The sequence below is a fragment of the Tetrao urogallus genome (genome assembly GCF_951394365.1).
Source record: "Tetrao urogallus genome assembly, chromosome: 24".
Lineage (NCBI taxonomy): Eukaryota > Metazoa > Chordata > Aves > Galliformes > Phasianidae > Tetrao > Tetrao urogallus.
In genome coordinates, this window is record NC_136837.1 from 584,614 (window position 1) to 606,087 (window position 21,474).

General features: G+C 53.3%; 3 protein-coding genes across 3 annotated transcripts; all 3 read left to right on the forward strand.

Annotated features, from left to right (window-relative positions):
- Positions 1–6,081, forward strand: FRS3 (fibroblast growth factor receptor substrate 3; the record flags this gene model as incomplete). The annotated part of the gene is made up of 5 exons (XM_079546484.1): positions 1–66; positions 593–779; positions 2,714–2,875; positions 3,411–3,568; positions 5,164–6,081. 5 exons carry the CDS (start codon positions 1–3, stop codon positions 6,079–6,081), a joined length of 1,491 nt encoding a protein of 496 aa, XP_079402610.1.
- Positions 6,082–12,402: 6,321 nt separating this feature from the next.
- On the forward strand, positions 12,403–16,016 carry PGC (progastricsin; the record flags this gene model as incomplete). Its single annotated transcript, XM_079546270.1, has 9 exons — positions 12,403–12,458; positions 12,674–12,827; positions 13,283–13,400; positions 13,629–13,747; positions 14,056–14,255; positions 14,806–14,925; positions 15,174–15,321; positions 15,642–15,740; positions 15,861–16,016. 9 exons carry the CDS (start codon positions 12,403–12,405, stop codon positions 16,014–16,016), a joined length of 1,170 nt encoding a protein of 389 aa, XP_079402396.1.
- Positions 16,017–18,068: 2,052 nt separating this feature from the next.
- On the forward strand, positions 18,069–20,949 carry LOC306955117 (pepsin B-like; the record flags this gene model as incomplete). Its single annotated transcript, XM_079546354.1, has 9 exons — positions 18,069–18,142; positions 18,471–18,624; positions 18,956–19,073; positions 19,173–19,291; positions 19,675–19,874; positions 19,954–20,076; positions 20,202–20,346; positions 20,560–20,658; positions 20,797–20,949. 9 exons carry the CDS (start codon positions 18,069–18,071, stop codon positions 20,947–20,949), a joined length of 1,185 nt encoding a protein of 394 aa, XP_079402480.1.
- Positions 20,950–21,474: the final 525 nt, after the last annotated feature.

Sequence of the window (21,474 nt, forward strand, 5' to 3'; positions counted from 1 at the left end):
ATGGGGAGCTGCTGCAGTTGTCTGTGTGGAGACAACATCCCAGACAACCACCCCACCAAATTTAAGGTCAGTATTGGACTTTATCCCCGTTATAGAATCTGTGGCAACATTCACTGCTAGCAAAGCCCAGTGCGGGTTGGGCTCTAGGCATGAAAGCAAAGAAGAGCTGCTCTTGCAGATAAGTCTTTCACTTGATAAGATTTGCAAATATGTTGCTGGTTTTTTTGGTTGTTTGTTTTGTTTTTAATTAAGTACCCTCTGCTGCAGATATTTCTGTATTTGCAGTAGAAATTTCCTCTATGCTGAGATTCAGCCTGAGCAAGGAAATGGAGAACTGGAGAGAAACCTTTTATTGCTCAGGGCTGTGTTCCAGTGTCTGTGCTGAGACACATCAGCTGAACTGCTGAGCACGAAGCCTCCAGGCCTGCCGGCTCTGCGCTTTCTGCCAGCAGTGAATTCTCAGCTGAGAAAAAGGCATCTCAGGAAATGAAGGGGAAATCCATGGGAATTACCAGATCTTTGTGGGAGGGCTTTTTTTTCCCCTTTCCCAAACGCACCGAGCTTCCTGGTGCGAGCCGTGTGGCTTCTGCAGGTAACGAACGTGGACGATGAAGGAAACGAGCTGGGAGCTGGGCTGATGGAGCTGACACAGACAGAGCTCATCTTGCACACTCACAAGAGAGATGCAGTCAGGTGGCCCTACCTCTGCCTGCGCCGCTACGGCTACGACTCCAACCTCTTCTCCTTCGAGAGCGGCCGTCGCTGCCACACGGGGCAGGGTGAGTGCTGGCTGCTTCCTGGGGGTTCTGCTCCCAGAAGTGAGCTGCTGCTTGTGGCTTCCCACATTTCTGCATCTGATGAACCAATGGTTGTTCATGCAGCCTCCGGTGCCCCCTGAACACCGTGTGCATGCACATGCAGTTGATAATCTCAATTAAAACGCTAATGAGAGTGCTGTTGTGGCTCAGAGCCTAGCGGTCTCATTTTGCTAGTGCCTGGGCACTTGGGAGGTTAATTGATGAGCCATGCTTGAGCTGAAGTTTCCAACAGATGGAACATATTTAATGTCAGAGTGCTGCTTACGGCCCAGCTCCAGGGTTGGTAGCAGGCGCTGAGCAGCCCACAGCTGTGTTTCATGGGCGGCTAGGAAGCGCCTTCTGCAGGACTAGAGCTTTGTTCAGCCTCCCTTAACTCTGGGAATGAATGAAAGGACATCAGCTGCGCCTTTTCCCAGACCCCTCTTCAGATTTGGTTATTCCTCAGAGCTTTCAAACGTACATCAGTAGCAGCAGTGGCTTAAACATGATTTGTTTTTGCAGCGCATTCTCTCTGCCTGGTTGGTGTTATTTCTGCTTCACGCGTTCTATTCTGTGCCTGGCAGCACTTTGTAATGCAAAGGAAAAAGAGTTTTGTGTTGTACTGATTTTTATGCACGGGGATGCTGTGCACAGAAGAGGGAAGTGAGTCACCCAGGGGTCTGTGCCAAGTCGTCAGCAGCACTGGGAATGGTTTTACTACGGTGCCTGTTAGCTCCCCTCCCAGTCTGCCTCTCTTTTAGCTGAGCACTTTCTTGGTGTGTGCATCCCAGGAGCAGGAGGAGTTTGTTACCTCATTCTGTTGATGTGTTTGCAGACTCCTCCTCATCCACAGGGACTCTTCACGACTGTGTCTGTGTGAAGGGCTGCTCTGTAGTGCCGCATGATCCTTCTTAATATCTGGGCTTTTCCTCTTCTGGAATTGTGTTTCAGCAGTGAAAATAGATTGTCTGCTTTGCCTTATGCAGGGTTAGGGATTAGAATTCTGCTGTGAATGCGTTTTGCTTTTTATTTAGGCCAAGGCAGGGGTGATGGATAAAGCAGAGCTGTTTGCTCCTCGTGTGTTAAACACGTTTTGCAGGCACGTGCTGGCCAGTCATAACGCAGACAGAAGCCAGAGGGGTGACACTGCTGTGAGGGGTTTTCTCCCTTCCTTGTGGGATTTTTTTCTTCTCAGTTAATTTCATTTGGAGGATTCCTTCCTGATGCTGTCTTAGACGAGGCAGATCTAGCTGTGTTTTGGTCGGAATGTTTTGAATGTTATTTTTTGGAGTAGCAACTGTTGTTGCCATGCCATCCTCGTTGCTATGGCTTCTGTGCACGTGTATGTGTGTGTGTGTGTGTGTGCTGCAGTGTGGGATTGCTCAGCTCTGCACATACCAGCTCTGGTTTGGGCTGCTTGCTTGGAGAGACGCTGCTCAACTCGATGCATTTCTGAAGTAGGACACTCCTGTTCCTCCTTGCCTAGAAACCCCACGGGGCCCAGTTCAGCTCCCACCAGTCCCTGGAAAGCCTTTCCCCTGGCAGTGAGAGCTGGGTGCTGTGCCAGGGGAGCTGAAATAGAAGATTAGAGGCGAAACAAAACCGGTTCGCTTGTGTCTTTCACACCTCTGCTCGTCCGGCGCTGAGTGTCAGAAGATAATTGGGGTGCTCTGTTTTTACAGCGGTGCACTGCTGGGCCAGATGGCAGTCTTGGCACTGCGTGGTGATGTTGATGCAATAATCCACTCAGATGTTAGTTGTTCTCATGTGGCTGTGAGTTTCAGGGGTTGATTATGTTAAACACAATAAAAGAAATCAAAACTGCCAGTTCATTTACAGCCCAGAATTACATATCTCCTTGTTAAAGCCAGAATTGCTTTCTTGCTTTTCTGATCCTCCTCCTCGTTACCCTGCAGGGATTTTTGCCTTCAAATGTTCCAGAGCGGAGGAGATCTTCAATCTGCTCCAGGACCTGATGCAGTGTAACAGCATCAACATTGTGGAGGAGCCTGTTGTCATCACCAGGAACAGTCACCCTACAGAGAGGGAGCACTCCTGCACCCCCCAGGCCCCCACCAGTAAGTTTCCCTCAGCCCATGTGGCAATGCCTGCTGCTGCTCGTGTAAAACTGCCCTTTGCAGGCCACGGATATTTCCCGAATGCTGCCTTGCTGCTGACCTGTGCCTTTATGCCTGCGTGAGCCCCGTGTTTATTTTAAGGCCCCACTTGTCTGCAGTGTGGTATTTTGTTTCCAAGGCAACAGCAACAAAAAAGCCCTTCAGTAGTCAACTGGGTTGTCACCCTTCAGCCCTGTTCAGCTGGAGCTCTGCCAAAAGGCCTTTTAAAGCGGCACCTACAGGGGTCAGGTGGTTCCCAAAGGAAACCACGTCTGGAAGAATTCAGGTTTGCTCAATTCCTGCCTCCATTAGGAGTCAAATAAATGTAAACAGGAGGGCCTAGCCCTTGTATTTATATGAGGCACTTTGTGATAGGAATCTTCTCCAGACAAGCTGATTCTGACTTGCAGGGTGCAGTTTGGGGACCAGCTCACTGTGGAAATGCAGTCTGCTGTTTTTTGCACCGGACCAATGCTGTGTTGTAATTCTCCCCCAGGTCTGGGGTACAGTGTCCCAGGATTTGCCAATGGATTCCACAGTTTCCCTGGAGAAAGCCTGTCATACTTGGCAGCCCGCCACCCCTCCATGAGCAGCCTGAGGCATTCCTCTGTGGGTGAAGACTCCACTCATGCCCTCATTGGTCCTGACGATCAGGTAAACACAAATGTCCTCAATTCTCCTGTTTCCAAGCAATGAACAAGTTTGATTTGCTAGCAGCTCCGTGCAATTCCAGGTTTCTCTTACTCCAGCAAAGCTCAGGCGATCCTTGTACCTTTGCCACTCTTCTCTTTGCTTCATTTTGGTCTTGGGGATTTCAGTTCTGATGCTTCCCTAAAATGGGCACTCTATTTAGGTGGAGTGATTTGGTTTCCTTGATCCCTGGCTGGTGCAGTTAATGTGACAGGGGGAAGGGGGCCATGAGGAGGGACCTGGACAAGCTTTAGAAGTGGGCCTGCATGAACCTAATGAAGTCTAACAAGGCTGAGTGCAAGGTGTTGCACCTGGGTTGGGGCAGTCCCAGATATGAGTACAGCCTGGGAGAAGAATGCCTTGAGAGCAGCCCTGTGGAGAAGAACCTGAAGGTCCTGATGGACAAAAAGCTGCACACGAGCCAGCAGTGTGCACTTGCTGCCTGAAGGCCAGCTGCTCTTGGGCTGCATCAAACAGAGGGGTGGCAGCAGGGAGAGGAAGGGGTTTTCCCCCTCTGCTTTGCCCTCGTGAGGCTCCATCTGGAGTACTGAGTCCAGGCCTGGGGTTCCTGGCACAAGAAAGACATGGGGCTGCTGGGGGAGGGCCGTGGAGATGCTCAGGGTCTGGAGCACCTCTGCTGTGAAGAAAGGTTGACGGAGCTGAGCTTGTTCAGCCTGGAGAAGAGAAGGTTTTGGGCCTTCCAATACTTGAGAGGAGATTATGAACAGTAGGGGGACTGACCTTCTATGTGGCAGACAGTGACAGGACAAAGGAGAATAGTTTTAAACTGGAAGAGGTGAAATACAAATTAGCTGCTGGGGGAAATTCTTTGCTCACAGAACGCTGAAGCAGTGGCACTGCTGCCCAGAGGGCTGTGGGTGCCCCCTCCATGGAGGCGGGCAGGGCCAGGCTGGGTGGGACCCTGAGCATCCTGATTGATGGGGGCACCCAGCCTACAGCAGGGGGTCTTCAGGGACCCTTCTAACCAACCATCCTGTGATGCTGTGATCCTGTAGCATTCTCTTGAATTTCTTTGACAGTGGCACTTAGCTGCAAGTCTGTCATATTGCCTTATCAGCTGCTATTGCATCCCCTAATCTGATCTGCAGATGCGTAGCCAAATTCAGACTCCTTTTATTTTTATTTTTGATGTTCAGCTCTTTGTTCTCAGTTGTAGAATTGAGGTTTTCCTGACATAATCCATCTTATCTCACCCAATGTCAGGCAGGCCTGTGCGGGTGTGAGCGCTGCAATGCATCAAGTATAAGGAGCTCAAGAAAATACTTTGCAGGTGGCTTTGGTTTTTGTTCTGTGCCATATGCATCAAACGTGAGATAGATTATCCGTTCCTTCTGCAGTTGGACTCCTTTTTTTTTCTTCCTCCTCCATCAGCCCACAAATCCAGAAACGTCTTTTGAGTTTTGCTTCCCAAAACCTTTTCAACTTCTGACACTCTTTCATCTCCGGCTTCATCAGTCTTTCCTGTTGGTTTCTCAGCTGCTGACAGCTGCTTTGCTCCTGCTTCTCCTTTCACTGTCCCTCTGCTTCTCTCCTTGCAGTCCCACACCTACGTGAACACAGCCAGTGGTGATCAGGAGCTGAGGGGCCAACATTGTATGCACTCCTTGCCTGAAGTCCACCCTCCTTTCCCCCATAGGAAACGCAGCTGCTCCCTCGAAGACCGCAATCCCCAGGTCTTCCTGCAGCCCGGGGAGGTGAAGTTTGTGTTGGGTCCCGCGCCCAACTACAGGCGCATCAGTCGGCACCACCGGGAGTGCAGGACGCACTTCTGTGCTCCCAGCAACAACAACGAGCGCGAGGATGAGTGCCCTGCGCCCCAGTGCGTCTACGAGAATCTCAATGGCTTGCTGCCCCCCGGCACCTCGTCCCTCTGCCGGGCCGGGCGCGTGAAGGTCCCCCACGAGGACAAGGGCTCGTCCGGCTGCTCCCATCGGAGGGCTGCACTGCTGCACTACGAGAACTTGCCGGCGCTGCCCCCGGTGTGGGAGTGCCAGCCGCTCCGCCGGGGCGAGGAGGACGCTGGGGACGCCCTGACGCCTTCTCCCGACGGCTGTCCTGAGGCTGGAGAAGAGGATCCGCTGCAGAACTACGTGAACTCAGAGAGCACCGCGCTGCACGGGGGCAGCAGCCTGCGGCGCGGCGCCTTCCTGCCCAAACCCCAGCGCGGCTGCGTGCCCAGCGTCTTCAGCTTTGACTTCCCCCGGCCCCGGCTGGAGCAGCCGCGGCAGCTCAACTACATCCAGGTGGAGCTGGAGGCTGAGCCTCACAAGGGCCGGCCCAACGCCCCGGCCTCCCGCGCCCGCCCGGCCGCCTCCCACGAAGCGCCCCGGACGGATTCCTACGCGGTGATTGACCTCAAAAAGACAGCAGCCATGTCCAATCTGCAGCGGGCCCGGCCCAGGGACGATGGGACCTCACGGAAAACTCGACACAACAGCACCGACCTGCCTCTGTAAGGGCACCCGGTGCGAGCACTGCGCTGTGCTTTGGTACCCACCCTTCAGCGTGTTGCCCGGTGTGGCTTCGATCCACCATTGCCTTCTGCTTCCCCGTTTGCCCCATTGCCTGGTGTTATGGGATGGCTCCTACAGCTGGTGTTCATGCTGCTCTATCTGTCTGTCTTCCCCTCTCCATCTCCTGTGCAGTTTGTTTTATAAAGCCTTATGGGGTGTTTAAAGACGCCGTCTGGAAGTTCCACTGTCTTTCTGGCAAGGGGGACAGAGGGTGCCCACGGTAGCACTGGCACTGCATGGATACCACCTCCAACAGGGCTGGCCCTCCTGGATTCCTGCCGCTCCGTGAGCAGTGCCAGCAGCCTGGGATCTTCTCTGGGGAGACCTGACTGCATCTCACTGCCCAGAGTCAGTTTTTGCCTTGTGATTTCTCTGGTCCCTCATGACATGGGAGCTCATGCTGCAGTCTTTCCCTCCTCAATTTGCTCCTTTCTTCTTCTGCACTATTTTTTTGAAGCTCGTAGAAGCTTCCCATACTTCTGTCCCTTTCTTAGATTCGATTTAGATTGGGCAGCTCTAGAAACTAATAGAAGAGGACAGACAGCCATGGACACAAACACTGTGATCACAGAAACCTCATATCCCGAAGATACTTTGCTTATAAAGAGGAGGGGCAGACTGCAAGTGTGAGGGTCTGTAGGTTGGGTATAGAAGCCTTCAATTGTACTGTACCCAGTTTTGATTTCTGGGAGGGGGCTGTTCAGAAACACTGTTGATTTGTTTACTGATTTATTTATTAAATGTTCTTTTTGCATCCCGGTGGAGATGGCCAAAAGTGGTGCCAGCGCGACACGTGTGCTCATGTGCCCTCTGTCTGAGCAGAGCTGCTGGCGTTGTAGGGCTGCCGTCAGTGAAAAGAGCAGCTGTGATTCAGTGTTTTTTAACTGGGATTCGCTGTTGCAGAGAGGGTGGGTGGGTGTGAGGTGGCCGGGCTTGGAGCGCTATCAAAGTGGTTGCCTGCACCCACGTTCCTGGCCAGGTCCATGAGAAATATTTGATCCTGTTTAGAGCGAATGTGTCATTTGTTTCCTACAGCTACAGACTTGGGAAGGGCTAAATTTCCGTAAATGTGTGGCCTTTGATGTGGAGTTTTCTGTTGACGCTGAAGCTGAGCTGTCAGGCCTCCACGTGAGGCCCTGTGTCGGCTCTCTGCTGGTGCAGGGCATGCCTCCACACCCCTCTGCGTGGTGACATGCTGCAGCTTCACCCGCATTACTTTTTGCCTCCTTGGGCCGTATCTGGGAGACAGAAGTGCTCCGGAGTCGCTTTGGAGTCCCACCTTTCTGCTTTCTGTTCTTCTCCCTGGGATGTGAGCGGAGAGGCCCAGCACCCAGCAGGTTGTCCCACTGCCCATCTCGGCTGTGCCCTCCTCCTTCCAGCGTGGAGGTTGGTGAGCAGCTGCTGTGAAGGAGGACAGCACGCAGTCATCGCCTGCTTTGGAGCTGCACAGACCCCATTTCCATAGTTGTGATGTTTTTCTAAGTGCTGCCCTGATGTTGTACTGAAAGGTGGCACTTTTGGGAGGAAGGGCAGTGCCACACAGCTGGAAAAGCAACAGAAGTGTGCACAGAGCCATACCTGTGTCTGCAGATCCTCAACTTGCTGTTTGTTGCACTATGAATCCAAAGTGCCCCATATGCTTAAATTCAGTGACTGTTCCCTTTTTGGGGAAGTTCTTCTTGTCCATTCTTTTCTCTGTGCTAACTTTTACGTGATTTGTAACAGAAAGGAAACCCAAGGGATATGTTTTTGTATTATGCCAAATGACTTTCTTTGAAGGAAAATGGGCATCCCCCTAAAATCTCTCTCTAACTTTCATTTGGAGAAGCGAGAGAAGAAATTGTTTATGTATACATTAAAAAAAAAAAAAAGTGAACTGTATAAAGCTTTAACAAAACTGTGTAAGTACAGAGCTCTTGCTCTGTAAGTTCATCCCCTGCCGTGGCTCCAGCAGCACCAGGAGGAGCCGGGTTCCAGTAGGAACCTGCATTTGCAGCATCACAGCCCAGTGAGAAATGCTATGCCAAGTGCTCCTACCAGACAAGTGACAAAGGATGAACATTTTAGACTTCTGTGGAGCAAGATGACAGGGCCAGGGCTGTGGATTGGTGCAATAAGGGGTGTGCTGCTGGGCTCTGAGACACGTGTGCTCCAAAATACGGCTCATGGCTGCTCTGGGCCTTCCTTTCCTCCCCCAGCAACTTTGGAGCCCCCAAACCTCGCTGGGATATCAAAAGCAGGAGAGGTGAGGAGGGCACGCACACAGGGGCTGCATTACAGCATTCCCTGCATTGCTGTGCCTGTCCAAAGGAGAAAAATAACTCCCTTGTCTCGTTTTTAAGGAAGAGCTGATGTCTGCTGCTGCACTTGCTGCTCTGAGAGCATCCAGCCTTGCTGCTCTGTGCCCCTCAGCATGCAGCCCTGACCAGGAGCTGGGAGCTGCAGGCTCACAAATGATTTTCTCTGTTTTTCTTGCTTTTGTGAGAAACTTCACAACGTCCTCTTTAAATAACCGGGACTCTCTCTTACCTTCTGAACCCCCTGTTTTGCAAAGTGCAGGAACAGACCCGAGCAGTTTGAACACGGCTCCGGCAATGTCCCTGTCTGGGCTGCTCTCGCCCCAACGTTTCCACCGGCTCTCCAGTGTCGCAGCTTCCTCTAGTGGTCAGAGCTGCAGTAGCTGCAGGAGGAGAAACCAGCGGGAGGTTGAGGTGCGGGTTGGTTCTGTCTCGTTCCTTCCGTCCTGGGATGTGCGTGGTGGGCGGCACAGAGCCCTCCTCAGAACCCTGCGGGCTCCTTCCTTCTCACTCGTTTCTTTCGGTTAAAAATCACCTGTATGAATTATGTTGTACCTGTGCAGCACTTTGCAGAGGTGGGTCTGGCAGATCTTGCTTTGAGCCTTATATGCAAGTTTGCTGGGCTTTCTCAATGAGTGCACACTGATTGGTGTGTGAGTGCCTGCTGGATGGGAAACTTCATCCGGGGCAGCTGATGAGCATCCCGTGGTCCAGCCGTGCTGCAAGGACGGCCCAGGGCAGCATGCCTAGAATCTGTGCTTGCGTCCATAAACACTTCTGTGGTTTAGAGATTGAGGGATTCACCCAGGGCTGAGTGGTTCCCATTTGAGTTTTGAGTGAACCGTGCAGATTTCTCCCCTGATATTTCTTCCCTGGGGACTGCGTACCCCAGATCTTCTGCCCATCCCTCTCCCCAGACTCAGTTGGTAGGAACAGCTTCTTGTGGCTCTCAGCTGTCTTTTATCATGGGAAGGTTTATCTTTTTTTTTTTTTAATTCTAACCCATTTAACGTGCCTGCTTTTCCCCCTAGGGAAGGCGCTTGGTTATTTGTGAGCTGTTTTTGCCTTACAGAGAGAGTGTGGCAAAGGAGAGGCTGAGGATTAAAAGATCAATATTTTTGCAAAGAGCTTTGAATGTCCCAGATGTTACCGAAGCACTATGTGTTGTTTTTCTTACCCAAGCCATGCTGGTTGCTGTGAGGAAGCCCAAACCCAGCTTCAGCTCCTGCTGTCCGTGTTTCTGGTTGCATCCCTCCAAGCCCCAGAGCCCCATCCCAGCAGTGTTCCCAGCTCTGGTTCTGCTCCGTGCCTACGGGCGCTGGGTGTCCTTTCTCTGTGCCTCAGTGTCACTGTGGCAAAATGGGGGAAGAGGCACCAAAGCGTTGGTGCGATGCTCTTGAGATACGAGTGGGAGCTCTGTCAGGGCTCAGCACCACTTCTGTATGTTCTCAGCTGTTTGCTCTCAAAGTTGTTCTTCTGTCCCTCCGTGTTGTGCTGCTTAGCTGCTTACAACCTTCTCGGGTTGTATCTCGACTGTGAAGCGTCATTAACGAGCGGTTGTTAATGAATGCATTGCCTCATATAGAATCGTAAAATGGCTTGGGCTGGAAGGGACCCCGTGGGTCATCAGGTTCCAACCCTGAGGCCCAAACTCAGCTTGGGGGGCTGAAGCTTGACTTCCCCCGCAGCCTGGCTCCTCCTGAAGCGCCGTGCTCAGGCAGCAGAACAGGTTTAGGTTCCCGTTCCCAAACAGGACCAAAGGTGAATACATTAGGGGAAGTCTGGAGAGCTTTGAAGTTGGCAGCCACAGGCCGAGGCGTAGAGAAAAGCAAATTCTCAAGAAGGAACTCATTTGTTTTTCTTCCATCGCTGGATGTGATTATGAAGTCGGGAGGCCCAGGTGCATCTGCGTTCTCTCGAGCTCTCCTCTGCGCTTCCCCTCTCTGCGACTCGTCCTGCTGCCTCTGAGCATTTCTGACACGGCAGAAAAGCGGCGGTGCTTCGGGGCCGCGGCCGCTGGGGATGGGGCTGCCGTGCCCAGGGGGCAGCCCTCCCTGCATCGCGCTTCTGCAGGCTGCCTCGTGGTGTCAGTCAGCCTCTGTGTTTCACCCAGATGTAACCTCGCAGGTGAAGAACAATAGTGCTGTGTGACTGAGGAGCTCGTGTCTTGTTAACGTGCACTACGAGTGTATACTGAATAAATGGAATATGGTGACGATACAGGGCTTGTGTCTTCCTTTGTGTGTTGCGGGGAGGAGAAGTGACGCAGTTCCAAGTAGGCTTTGCTTTTTATCTAAAATTAAAAGCTCAGGGGAGGGGCGTGGGATGGTGTGAAGCTGGACTTCCCTGTGGGCCTCGTGCGCCACTGGAGCAGTGCTTTCTGCCTTCCCCCATGCAGTCTCCTTGTGTTGGGCACATTGCATCAGGCTGCTTTGACCTTGAGGATCTTCAGCTTTCTCCTGAATTTGGGCTGTTTGGACATCTTACCAGCTGTGCATAACTCCTAAGTAACCTCTGCTACTGCTGCCAAACCTGCTGTTCTGAGTTTTACCCTGCTCCTTTCTCTTACTGCAAACAAACAAGGACCCACGAGCATTAGGTATTACAAACTCTAATTTGAAGATGCTCTGAGTTTGCTGTTTTTTAAATCCAGATGATCTTGAGCCTTCAGGAAAGAAGAAAGAGACAAAGTGGCAATTATTGAACATGGTCACGGTTCAGAGGGGGGAATTACCTCTGAGCTGGCCCTGGAGATGGCGCCACCAGCAGCCAGCCTTTTTCCTAGAGCACAGTTGGGTTTTTTTGCAGGTGGCAGTAAATTGTGCACCTCCACCATGAGCAGACACTGGGTCCGTTGTCTCGTCCTTACGGACTCTGAAGGTGAGATGTAGGTTCCATAAAAAGCCAATCCAGTCCATATGGAAATGTTGTCCCTTGGCGTCCCCGGTCAATCCCATTGTTTCTGTTCCTCTTGTTCTGGCCAAGGGGTGAAGCCAGACCTCGATGATAAGATTACATTTGAGCTGAAAGATATTTTGTACTTCTGATAGTAAGGCAGAACACGCAATGTTTGCCATGGAGTGTGTTCCTAAATTGTGCAGCTGAGGAGAAGAGAACCAAGGGTGCCAACAGCTCTGCGTGGCTGTGTTCCTTTTCCTTGAGCCCCTGCACCTCTGAAGGAGGGAGAGGTAAACGTGGCAGCTGAGCTTCTGAACCACTGGCCCTTCTATGAGATCTCTTAGGGCACAAACCATGTTGGCCCATCCCATGGATTCTGCCATCGCTCTGTATGGAGTGGATCTGCCTGCTTTTCCAGCTGCTATGATCTCACTGTGCACAGGGGCAGTTTAATGCTTTGCCTTTTGAAAGTCCCTCCTGACAGCCCTTCCCAGCAGCAGTGCATCTCAGAGCAGCCAATGGAGCCATCTGCACCTTCCAAAGGGAGCGTGCCTTGGCGTGCGGTGTCTTTCCAACCCAAGCCCTTGTGTTTCCTTCCCTCAGGGTCATTCTGGGACTTTCAAAAATGCAAGAGGTAAGAACTGGAATGGAAACGGGAGATAACAGAGCTCTTGATAACCCGTGTTATTCTTTCCATCGTATTCCTGGAAAACACAATGAAATCTTTTCCCCTTCTTTCAAGGGAGTCTTTGATAACCCTATCAAGTCAAGTTGGGCAGCAGCGAACTCGACCCTTAGGACTTTTGCTTAGTTTTACAGGGTCGCTCTTATCGGCTGTTTTTTTTTCTTTCAAGGAATAGCTTCCAAACAGATGGGTGTTTGCTGCTGATATTTGACTTTAGAGTTTCCAAGATATTCCTTAGCACCGCGGGGGAATTTTTGGGCTGCAGTGATAACCCTTGGCTGCGTGCATGGCACTGGTGGAGGCAACAGGGGCCATGGTGGGGTATATAAGGGTGCAGGTAGAGTTCTGGAGGTCTAGTGGAACGGCCTGCGAGAGCAGCTCACCATGAAGTGGCTGATCCTCACCGTGCTGTGCCTGCACCTCTGCGAGGGGCTGCTGCGGTGAGCGGGGAGGGTTTGGCTGCCCCTGGGATAGTGGCAAGTCGGGAGGGCGGCAATGTGAAATGTGCACTGGGAGCACTGGGTTTTAACTGGGGCCTGCATGCAGGTGAGCATCAAGCAGGGCAGGGAGGGAGGGAAAAAAGACCAACGGAGAGCAAAAACAAGGGAGTGTGATGGAAACTTGCTTCCTGTCACACTGAGCTGATGGCCTGCAGGGTTCCTCTGAAGAAGGGCAAGTCCATCAGGGAGGCGATGAAGGAGAGCGGCGTGCTCCACGACTACCTGGCCAATCACCGCTACTATGACCCTGCCTACAAGTTCTTCAGCAACTTTGCCACTGCCTATGAGCCCCTGGCGAACAGCATGGATGTGAGTATCCATCCCTTGGGGACAGCGGGGGGAAAAGGAGACGTGAATAGAGAAGTCTGGGAAGTTCAGTGTAAGACCTTGAACCAGTGGTTCATTTCAGGAGCTGTTCTCGTGGTCGTGCAGGAAAAGAGGGGTATTTGTGTGAGTGCTGATGGAGCTGCTCAGCTGTGTACACTGTTTTGGAAATACACTGACAGTGGCACTGCAGGAAGGGTCCGCGTGCCTCTGTGCTGCTTGTAAACACAGCTGCTGTGCTGTGCCTGCACTGGTGGGAGAAGCAGCAGAGAGCAATGCCGGGTTCAGGGCACAGTGCACAGCGCTGTTGGAAACGGACAGCAGGAATCTGGCAAACCCTGCAGCCCCAGGAAACCTGCGGTCCTGTGGCTGCATGGGCTGAGATTTAGCATGCATGCCTGAGGAGTTGCATGGGGTAAAAATTATTCCCTTTCCTCCAGATGTCCTATTATGGGGAGATCAGCATCGGGACCCCCCCGCAGAACTTCCTGGTGCTCTTCGACACCGGCTCCTCCAACCTGTGGGTGCCCTCCACGCTCTGCCAGAGCCAGGCCTGCGGTGAGCACCTGGGCAGGAAGGGGGGTCCTGGGCAGCAGGGGGACTTCTGGCTGCCACTGTTGTATTTACCACAAGCAATGATTACCACCTGTTTTATCAAAAGCAGCCCACGTGTGTGCTTTGATTGCAGGTCCCTGTTGCTTGCCCTGAACCTCTCTTGCCACTTAGCCTCTGGTTGAGCGCCCCTGGATGGAACAGTCACTCTTCTGCTTTGTTTTTCCAATCTAGCCAACCACAACGAGTTCAACCCCAATGAGTCCTCCACATTTTCAACTCAGAATGAGTTCTTCTCCCTGCAGTACGGATCCGGCAGCCTCACCGGCATCTTCGGCTTCGACACAGTGACAGTGAGTGACACTGCAGATGGGGGGAGTGAGGGGTGCTCCAACTTTGCCCTGCAGCCTTGAGCCGAGGATACGCAGTTAGAAAAACATGGGCTGATCACTTCTGGAGGCTGGGGGTGTTCCCTTAGGAGCAAATCAGGGGAACTTTGTTCTTGGCTCTAACTCAGTCCCCTGTTCTGATGTACACTTACAGCTGCAGGATGGAGCCCCGTGTTGGCTTGGTGCCCCTCTGTGTGGCCTACTGTGCCTGTGGGTCACAGTGTTCCATGCTGTGCTCTCAGAGCAGCTCTGCCTCTTTTCCTCATCCCTAGATCCAGGGCATCTCCATCACAAACCAGGAGTTCGGCCTGAGCGAGACGGAGCCTGGCACCAACTTTCTGTACTCTCCCTTCGATGGCATCCTGGGGTTGGCCTTCCCTGCCATCTCTGCTGGTGGAGCCACCACTGTGATGCAGAAAATGCTGCAGGAAAACCTGCTGGACTCCCCCATCTTCAGCTTCTACCTGAGTGGGTAGGGATGCTCCTGTTCTTCCTTTCACCTTGTGCTGCCTTTGTGCTTCCCAAGGATATTCTGTTATTTTTCTTGTTTAAACCTTCATGAGAGCCTGTCAGCTGATGCTTCCTTCCTCCTCTCCTGTTTGCCCAACCCCTTCTACTTACTGGCATGCTGGCTGGTACTGGTAGCTGTTGATCTCTACTGATACCCATGAGTGTGACCTTCAGTATCTAAAGGGGCTGTAAGAAGGAGAGGTCAGACTCTATAGCAGGGTCTGTGTGATAGGACGAGGGGAAATGGTTTCAAACTGAAAGAGGGGAGGTTTAGGTTGGATATAAGAATGAAGTCTTCTGCAGTCAGGGAGGTGAGGCACTGCACGGGCTGCCCATGGTGATGTCCCATCCCCAGAGACCCCCCAGGGGCAGGGATGGGGCTGTGAGCACTGATGGAGCTGTGGGTGTCCCTGTGCACTGCAGGCCGTGGGACCGGATGGCCTTTAGAGGTCCGTTCCAACTCCAACACTCCATGATTCTATGATTCTATCACTTGTGCCTTCCTCCTGCAGGCAGGAGGGCAGCCAAGGTGGCGAGCTCATCCTCGGCGGCGTCAACCCCAACCTGTACACGGGGCAGATCTTCTGGACTCCTGTCATCCAGACCACCTACTGGCAGATCGGGATCGAAGAGTAAAGTGTCGCTTTCTCCGGCTTCCTCCACACCAGCTCTGGTTGTTCTTAGATCTGCGGCCATAGGAGGAATCTTTCTGTCACCTCTGGTGGCTTCAGGGATCTCAAATCTCAGGCTTTCTGGGCTCTGAGGGCTATTCTTGACAATGCTGATGTATAACTGTAGAGAACATTCCTCATACCGTGTCCCTGTGTTCCTCCTGCAGCGGCAGGGAGTTTCATGAGCTGCCTGTTTTCTCTACCCGTAGCTTCACCGTTGGTGGGCAGAACGGTGGCTGGTGCAGCCAGGGCTGCCAGGGGATCGTCGATACGGGGACCTCCCTCCTCACCGTTCCCAACCAGGTCTTCAGTAAGCTGATGCAGTACATTGGAGCTCAAGCTGATAGCAACGGCCAGGTAGGGAGAGTGGGCTGGGAAAATGAGGGGGAAGAGGCGGGAGATGCATCTATTGTGGGTGAGCAGTTGCTGTCAAGCACTTGGGTTGGAGGAGCACTGGAAATCCAGTTTCAGAGAATGACTGAGGTTGGAAAAATCCTCCAAGACGATCCAGTCCAGCTGCCCGCCTACCACCACTGCCCCACTAAACCACATCCCTGAGGCTTTGCTCTAATCCCCGCAGAGGAAATGATGGATCTCGTAAAGTGTGCATGTCTGGGTTCATGGATCACTGACAGAACTCACCAGGCACAAACCTGTGGTGGTTTCTCTTTCCCCAGTACGTGGCAAGCTGCAGCAACATCGAGTACATGCCCACCCTCACCTTTGTCATCAGCGGCAACAGCTTCCCCCTGCCTCCCTCTGCCTACATGCTCCAGGTACAGCATGAGAACCTGAGGGAGAGCGGCTGGGGGCACTTTGGGCTGGGGGACAGCTGGAGGGCGCCGGCTGGAGTTGTGCAGCCAGAGCTTTCCAACACAGTTATTCCTTCTTGACAGAGCAACAGCGGCTACTGCACTGTTGGGATTGAATCCACCTACCTGCCCTCCGAGACTGGGCAGCCCCTCTGGATTCTTGGAGATGTCTTCCTGAGGGTCTACTACTCCATCTATGACATGGGCAACAACCGCGTGGGCTTTGCCACTGCTGTGTAGGCAGCCTCAGTGCCGTGCCACAGCTCTGTGCATTGGGGCATCTCCACCCCTGCAGAGCCCAGACCCCTTCTCTTGAGAAATCTTTGCATTGAAGATGGGTTTCTTTCCAGACTATACCGTGAAGAAATAAAAGCAGTGAAAATAAGATTAAGCATATGTAGTCTGTGGTTTTTTTATTTCACGGTCTGTATGTTACTTTTTTTTTTTTCTTTTTTTTTTTTTTTTGGTACAAATGTAACCGAATGAAGCTGAAAATATTACCTCTTCATAATACCTACATAATAAAAGTGAGGGGGTAAGAGCAGAGGACACAGCCAGGCTTGCTGCAGGTAGTCCATTTATGGCAGGAGCAAACTCAACATCCAACCACACACAAGGGTGTTGTGCAGCTAAAATAATGCTTGGAAGCAGCCAGGTGCTAGGCAAACATCTCAGGCTCCAAATGCTCCATCGTTCCTCATTCCATAGGTCTGATATCCCTGCCCTCTCTGGCTACACGTTTCCCAGCACAAGCCCATGGGATGTGGAAGGCGGGCTTTGCCCAGATCTCCGCTCGGTGTCTGGGAGGTGGAGGTCTGCGCCTTCGGGAGAGGTTCCAGCTGGCATGGTGCTTGTTTGAGCAGCCCTGTGCTCACGCTCCCTTTGTTCCGTGCTCCCATTTGCTGAGGTTATATCACAGTATCTTGTGTCCAACAGGTCCAGGAGAGGGGGTGGCCGGTTGCCCTGGTACTGGGACCAGTCACCTCTCTGTGCTTCTTGCTACGGGTAGGAAAAGCCTAGAGCAGACCAAGAAATCAGAGGTGACTGCGATGTCTTTGGGAATGCCTCTGCTCTTTGGGAATGCAGAGGCTGTACTCCAGAGCCGTTTGCAGCCTGGTGCAGTGCTCTCCTGAGAGCTGCTCGGTCTGTTGGTGCAACAGGAGCAGCAGGACGTGCCCAGAGCCCAGCCCCAACACGTGCCCATGCCCAGCAGTGCAGGTGAGCTCTGCCCCTACAAGGATGCGCCATCTCTGATGGCAGAGAGTGGAATTCCCCATTTCCTGTTGGACTAAGACTTAGCAAACAGATGCTGTTTAACTTTTGGGGGGTCAAAAGGAAACAAAAGTAGCATGTTTGCATGTGCTGTAGAGGGCATCTTATTCCTTTGTCTTTTGGCAAGCCTGAGTCCCCTGGGGACCTGCAGATAACACGCGGTATGTTGACGTTTTGATAACTGTTCTTTGCTTTCAGCCAGAATTTGCCTTTTATCCAATCTTAATAAGTTGATCTTTCTATCAATCCTGCTAGCAAACAAGATAATTGCTTTATTATACTCAGTATCCAGCAAAGGACACACACTACCTGGCACTCCCAGGGGAGCACAAGATGTGCAAAGCTGCAGTGTGGGATGAGTGCAGTGACAGCGGTGCCGGGTAGGCAGCAGCTACTGGGGGGAGCAATGAGCCCATGGGGTGCAGGGTGCTGTGGGGTGGGCCGGGGGTTGGAACTCAGGGATCTTCCCTTCTGACCCCAGGCCTTCTATGAATGGCTGCTGGGCAGGCGCTGCAGGCACGTCTGCAGCAATGGCACTGAGCAAAGTATGGAAGGGTTTTTTAGTCTCAGCCTCAGCGCCCATTTCTCCTTCAGGCCTCAACATCCTCACGGCGCTGGGTCTTCCTGCAAGCCAGTTTCCATCCTGCACCGTGAGCTGTGAGAGCCTTTGTTTTGGGAAAGGTTGAAGCAATTTGGAAGGATCCAGATAGCCGTGCAGCGTGCTGGCAGTGCGATAACTCCTCTCCCCGCTGTGATAAGGGCGGCCCTTATCGAGTGGCCGCACTTTGATTTGGCTGTGGAAGGTGCGAGGTGCTCTGTTCCCATCCGGGTGCCCCACTAATGACAAAAACTTCTCAAGTTCCTCGTGGTCCAAAATACAAAGAAACCCTTCAAGCCAGGGTTACACTCGGCGGTAATGGAAAACAGAGGCACGCAGATAAGGCGGTCAGTGCGTGCCAGTATAAAGGCAGCCAGGCCAGGCGGCTCAGCCTGCTGCTGCGCTCTCCAGACGGGTGCACCATGGCCACCGGCCGCACCATGAAGTGCCTCGTGCTGGCCGTGCTGTGCCTGCAGCTCACAGAGGGGCTGGTGAGGTGGGTGTGCTGGAGCAGCACAGGGCTGGGGGGAGCTCGGGGAGCAGAGGCCGGCTGCGTTCATCACATGTGTGTGCTGCACCTGAGCACTGCTCGGGGATGTGGTTCTCGGTGCACCTGGCCACGTGCATCTCCAGAACCCATCGTAGCCATGCCAGCGGCAGCCCGGGCTTTGCCCTCAGCCCAGAGATGCTGTGCAGATGGCTCGCAGCACGGCAGGATGCAAGGAAACCCAAAGGAGAGGACATCTGAAAATTCCCAAATCACCTCATTTCCTGCTTTCTTTGGTTTGCTTTTTGTTTTTCTCCCCTCCACCCCCTCTGCGCAGGATCAAGTTGAAGAAAGGCAAGTCCATACGGGAGAAAATGAGGGAGGCAGGAGTGCTGGAGGAATACCTGAAGAAAATTAAGCACGATCCAGTTAAGAAATATAACTTCAGCAAGAACAACGTTGTGTACGAGCCGATGGCCTCCCACCTGGATGTGAGTTCTCTCACTGCTCCCCCTGCCCCCCTCCTGCTGTCAGAGCGATCTGTTTGCCCTGGGCCTCCGAGAGTGGAACAGACTTTTTTTAAGCTCTTGGGTCAGAGTTTAGCAAAGCTTTCCCCCAGCTGCCTGAAAGGCTGTGGTTTTCTATATGGGACACCAGAAATGCCTAATAACACTTCATCTGGGAGGAGGTCGCTCAGCCCCTTTCCCATCTTATCGCTGTAAGAGGGGATCCCCAGCACTGCCGCAAGGCGCCGGGACGTGGCGCACGGTCGGCAGGCGGAGCTGAGCCCCGTCCCATGACGTAACCCACCTCTGTCCGCAGTCCTCCTACTTCGGGGAGATCAGCATCGGGACCCCCCCGCAGAACTTCCTGGTGCTCTTCGACACCGGCTCCTCCAACCTGTGGGTGCCCTCCACGCTCTGCAACACGCCGGCATGCGGTGGGTGCCCCGCAGCCCCTCGCCATCTGTCCCCTGAGCGGCGGTGAGCCCCACAGCAACAGCACCCCCAGCAGCTCTGTTGCTTCGTCTCTCCCGCAGGAAATCACGCCAAGTTCAAACCCAGCGCATCCTCCACTTTCATCAACAACGGGCAGAAAGTTACGCTGTCCTACGGCAGTGGGACGCTGACAGTGGTGCTGGGCTACGACACACTGCGGGTGGGTGCGCCGCCGGGGGGACGGGCTGGGGGCAGCGATCTGCATATCTCTTATGCAGATAGCATGGCACAAACCAGGTCCTGAGATGGGCAGAAGCTATGCAAAGTGATTATAGCACCCTTCAGTTACCCAGCTGGATTTTTTGCTTTGTTTGCATGACTGCCAATAGTTTTGCCAGTCGTCCAGGGATGTTTTCACCAGCTACAACCTTGTAGGGTGCTCTTTGGCTTTGCACTCTCTGTTTGCACTCTTTGGCTTTGCACTCTCTGTTTGCAATCTTTGGGTTTGCACCGTTCTATTGAGCACTCTTCGATTTTACCTTCCTGGGCTTTGCACTCTTTGCGCGAGTGCACAGGCTGACACAGCGCTCCCTCTCCCTCCAGATCCAGACCATCTCAGTCAGAAACCAGGAGTTTGGGCTAAGCCGGGATGAGCCCACCCAGCCGTTCTACTACGCCCAATTTGATGGGATCATGGGGATGGCTTACCCTGCGCTCGCGGTTGGAGGGACGCCCACCCCCCTGCAGGGCATGCTGCAGCAGCACCAGCTCAAGCAGCCCATCTTCAGCTTCTACTTCTCTCGGTAAAGCCCACCTGCATTTCTGTCCCTCTGGCTGTCCCCACGCAGGTTCCTTGCTGCTCTAACTGCGTTGTTCTTGCAGCAATCCCACCTACAACTATGGAGGAGAGCTCGTGCTGGGAGGAGTGGACTCTCAGCTGTTCACTGGGGACATCGTGTGGGCGCCGGTGACCGAGGAGCTTTACTGGCAGGTGGCGATCGATGAGTGAGTTGCATCCATCCCTGACGGAGCTGTGTGCAGCCTCAGGTTCTGGCCTCCAAGACCTGGACAAGGTGGGTTCTGTGCCCGGTGGGGGCTCAGAGTGACGTCCACCACCTTTCTGTACTCAGGTTTGCTATCGGACAGTCGGCGATGGGCTGGTGCAGCCAGGGCTGCCAGGCCATCGTGGACACAGGGACGTTCCTGCTCACTGTGCCTGCGCAGTACCTGAGCAGATTCCTGAAGGCTGTGGGGGCCCAGGAGACCAGCTATGGGGTAAGGAAGGTGTTTGGGTCAGGGTGGGGTTTGTAATTGAGCCACGAGCCCTGGGTTTGGACAAATCCTGCAAAACTCAGATGGTGTCTGCAGGGCACAGTGCTGTGTGTGAAGCAGGGGCACAGCTGGGCCTTGGGAAGTGTTGTGCCTCACAGCCAGTGCTGCTCCCTGTGCTGCTCCAGCCATAATCTCCCCATCACCCTCTCTCCACAGTACGCAGTTGACTGCAGTATGATCCACAGCTTACCTACCATCTCCTTCATCATCAATGGGGTGCAGCTCCCGCTGACCCCCTCTGCCTACGTCCTCAATGTACGTATTGTCCTCCCAGGTCCCAGGGGTTCAGCAGAGACCTGGAGCTCCTGGTGAACAGCGATGCTCCCCTCCCTGCACAGCTGCGGGGTCCGGGTGCTTCCCCAGGCTCTGACTCCCCATTATTTCCCCTTACAGAACGATGGGTACTGCACCGTTGGGATCGAAGTCACCTACCTGCCATCTCAGAACGGGCAGCCGCTCTGGATTCTGGGCGACGTCTTCCTCAAGGAGTATTACACCATCTTCGACATGGCGTACAACCGCATCGGCTTCGCCAAGTCGGTGTAGAAGAGTGGGGCAGCAAAATGCAGCCCCCTCCTGCTCTGAGCGAGCCTTGCTGTGGGTTTCCTATGGGCCTTTACATTCCTCTACGTGCTCTCTGTCTCTCCGAGGTTTCTGTGTAAGGCTGTGCTCTCAGTCTCCTGTTGCAAATAAACTGCAGAGCCTCAACGCTCTCTGAGCTGAATTTGTTCAGTGGTGGCAGAGCACAGGCTGACGGCTTGCGTGTCTCAGCCCCTCCTGCTGCAAGGGGTCCCACCATCCAGCCCCTGCTTGAGGGGCCTCAGATACCCGTGGTGTTGCTGTTACACCCCAAGCACAGCTCTGGGGAGAGGAATTCCCTGAGGGGTTCCCCGAAAGCCATCTCTGCTCCTGGGGAGCGGGCAGATCCCGCAGCACAGGAGCCCTAAGTGTGGTTTGTTAGAAGCTCTTTATGGCTGGGGCTCCTTCTCAGGTCTCTCAGTAGCTCTGTCATCTCACCTGAGAAAGGACACCAACTCCTCCATGCCTTGTGCAAAAATATTGGTGCAGCCC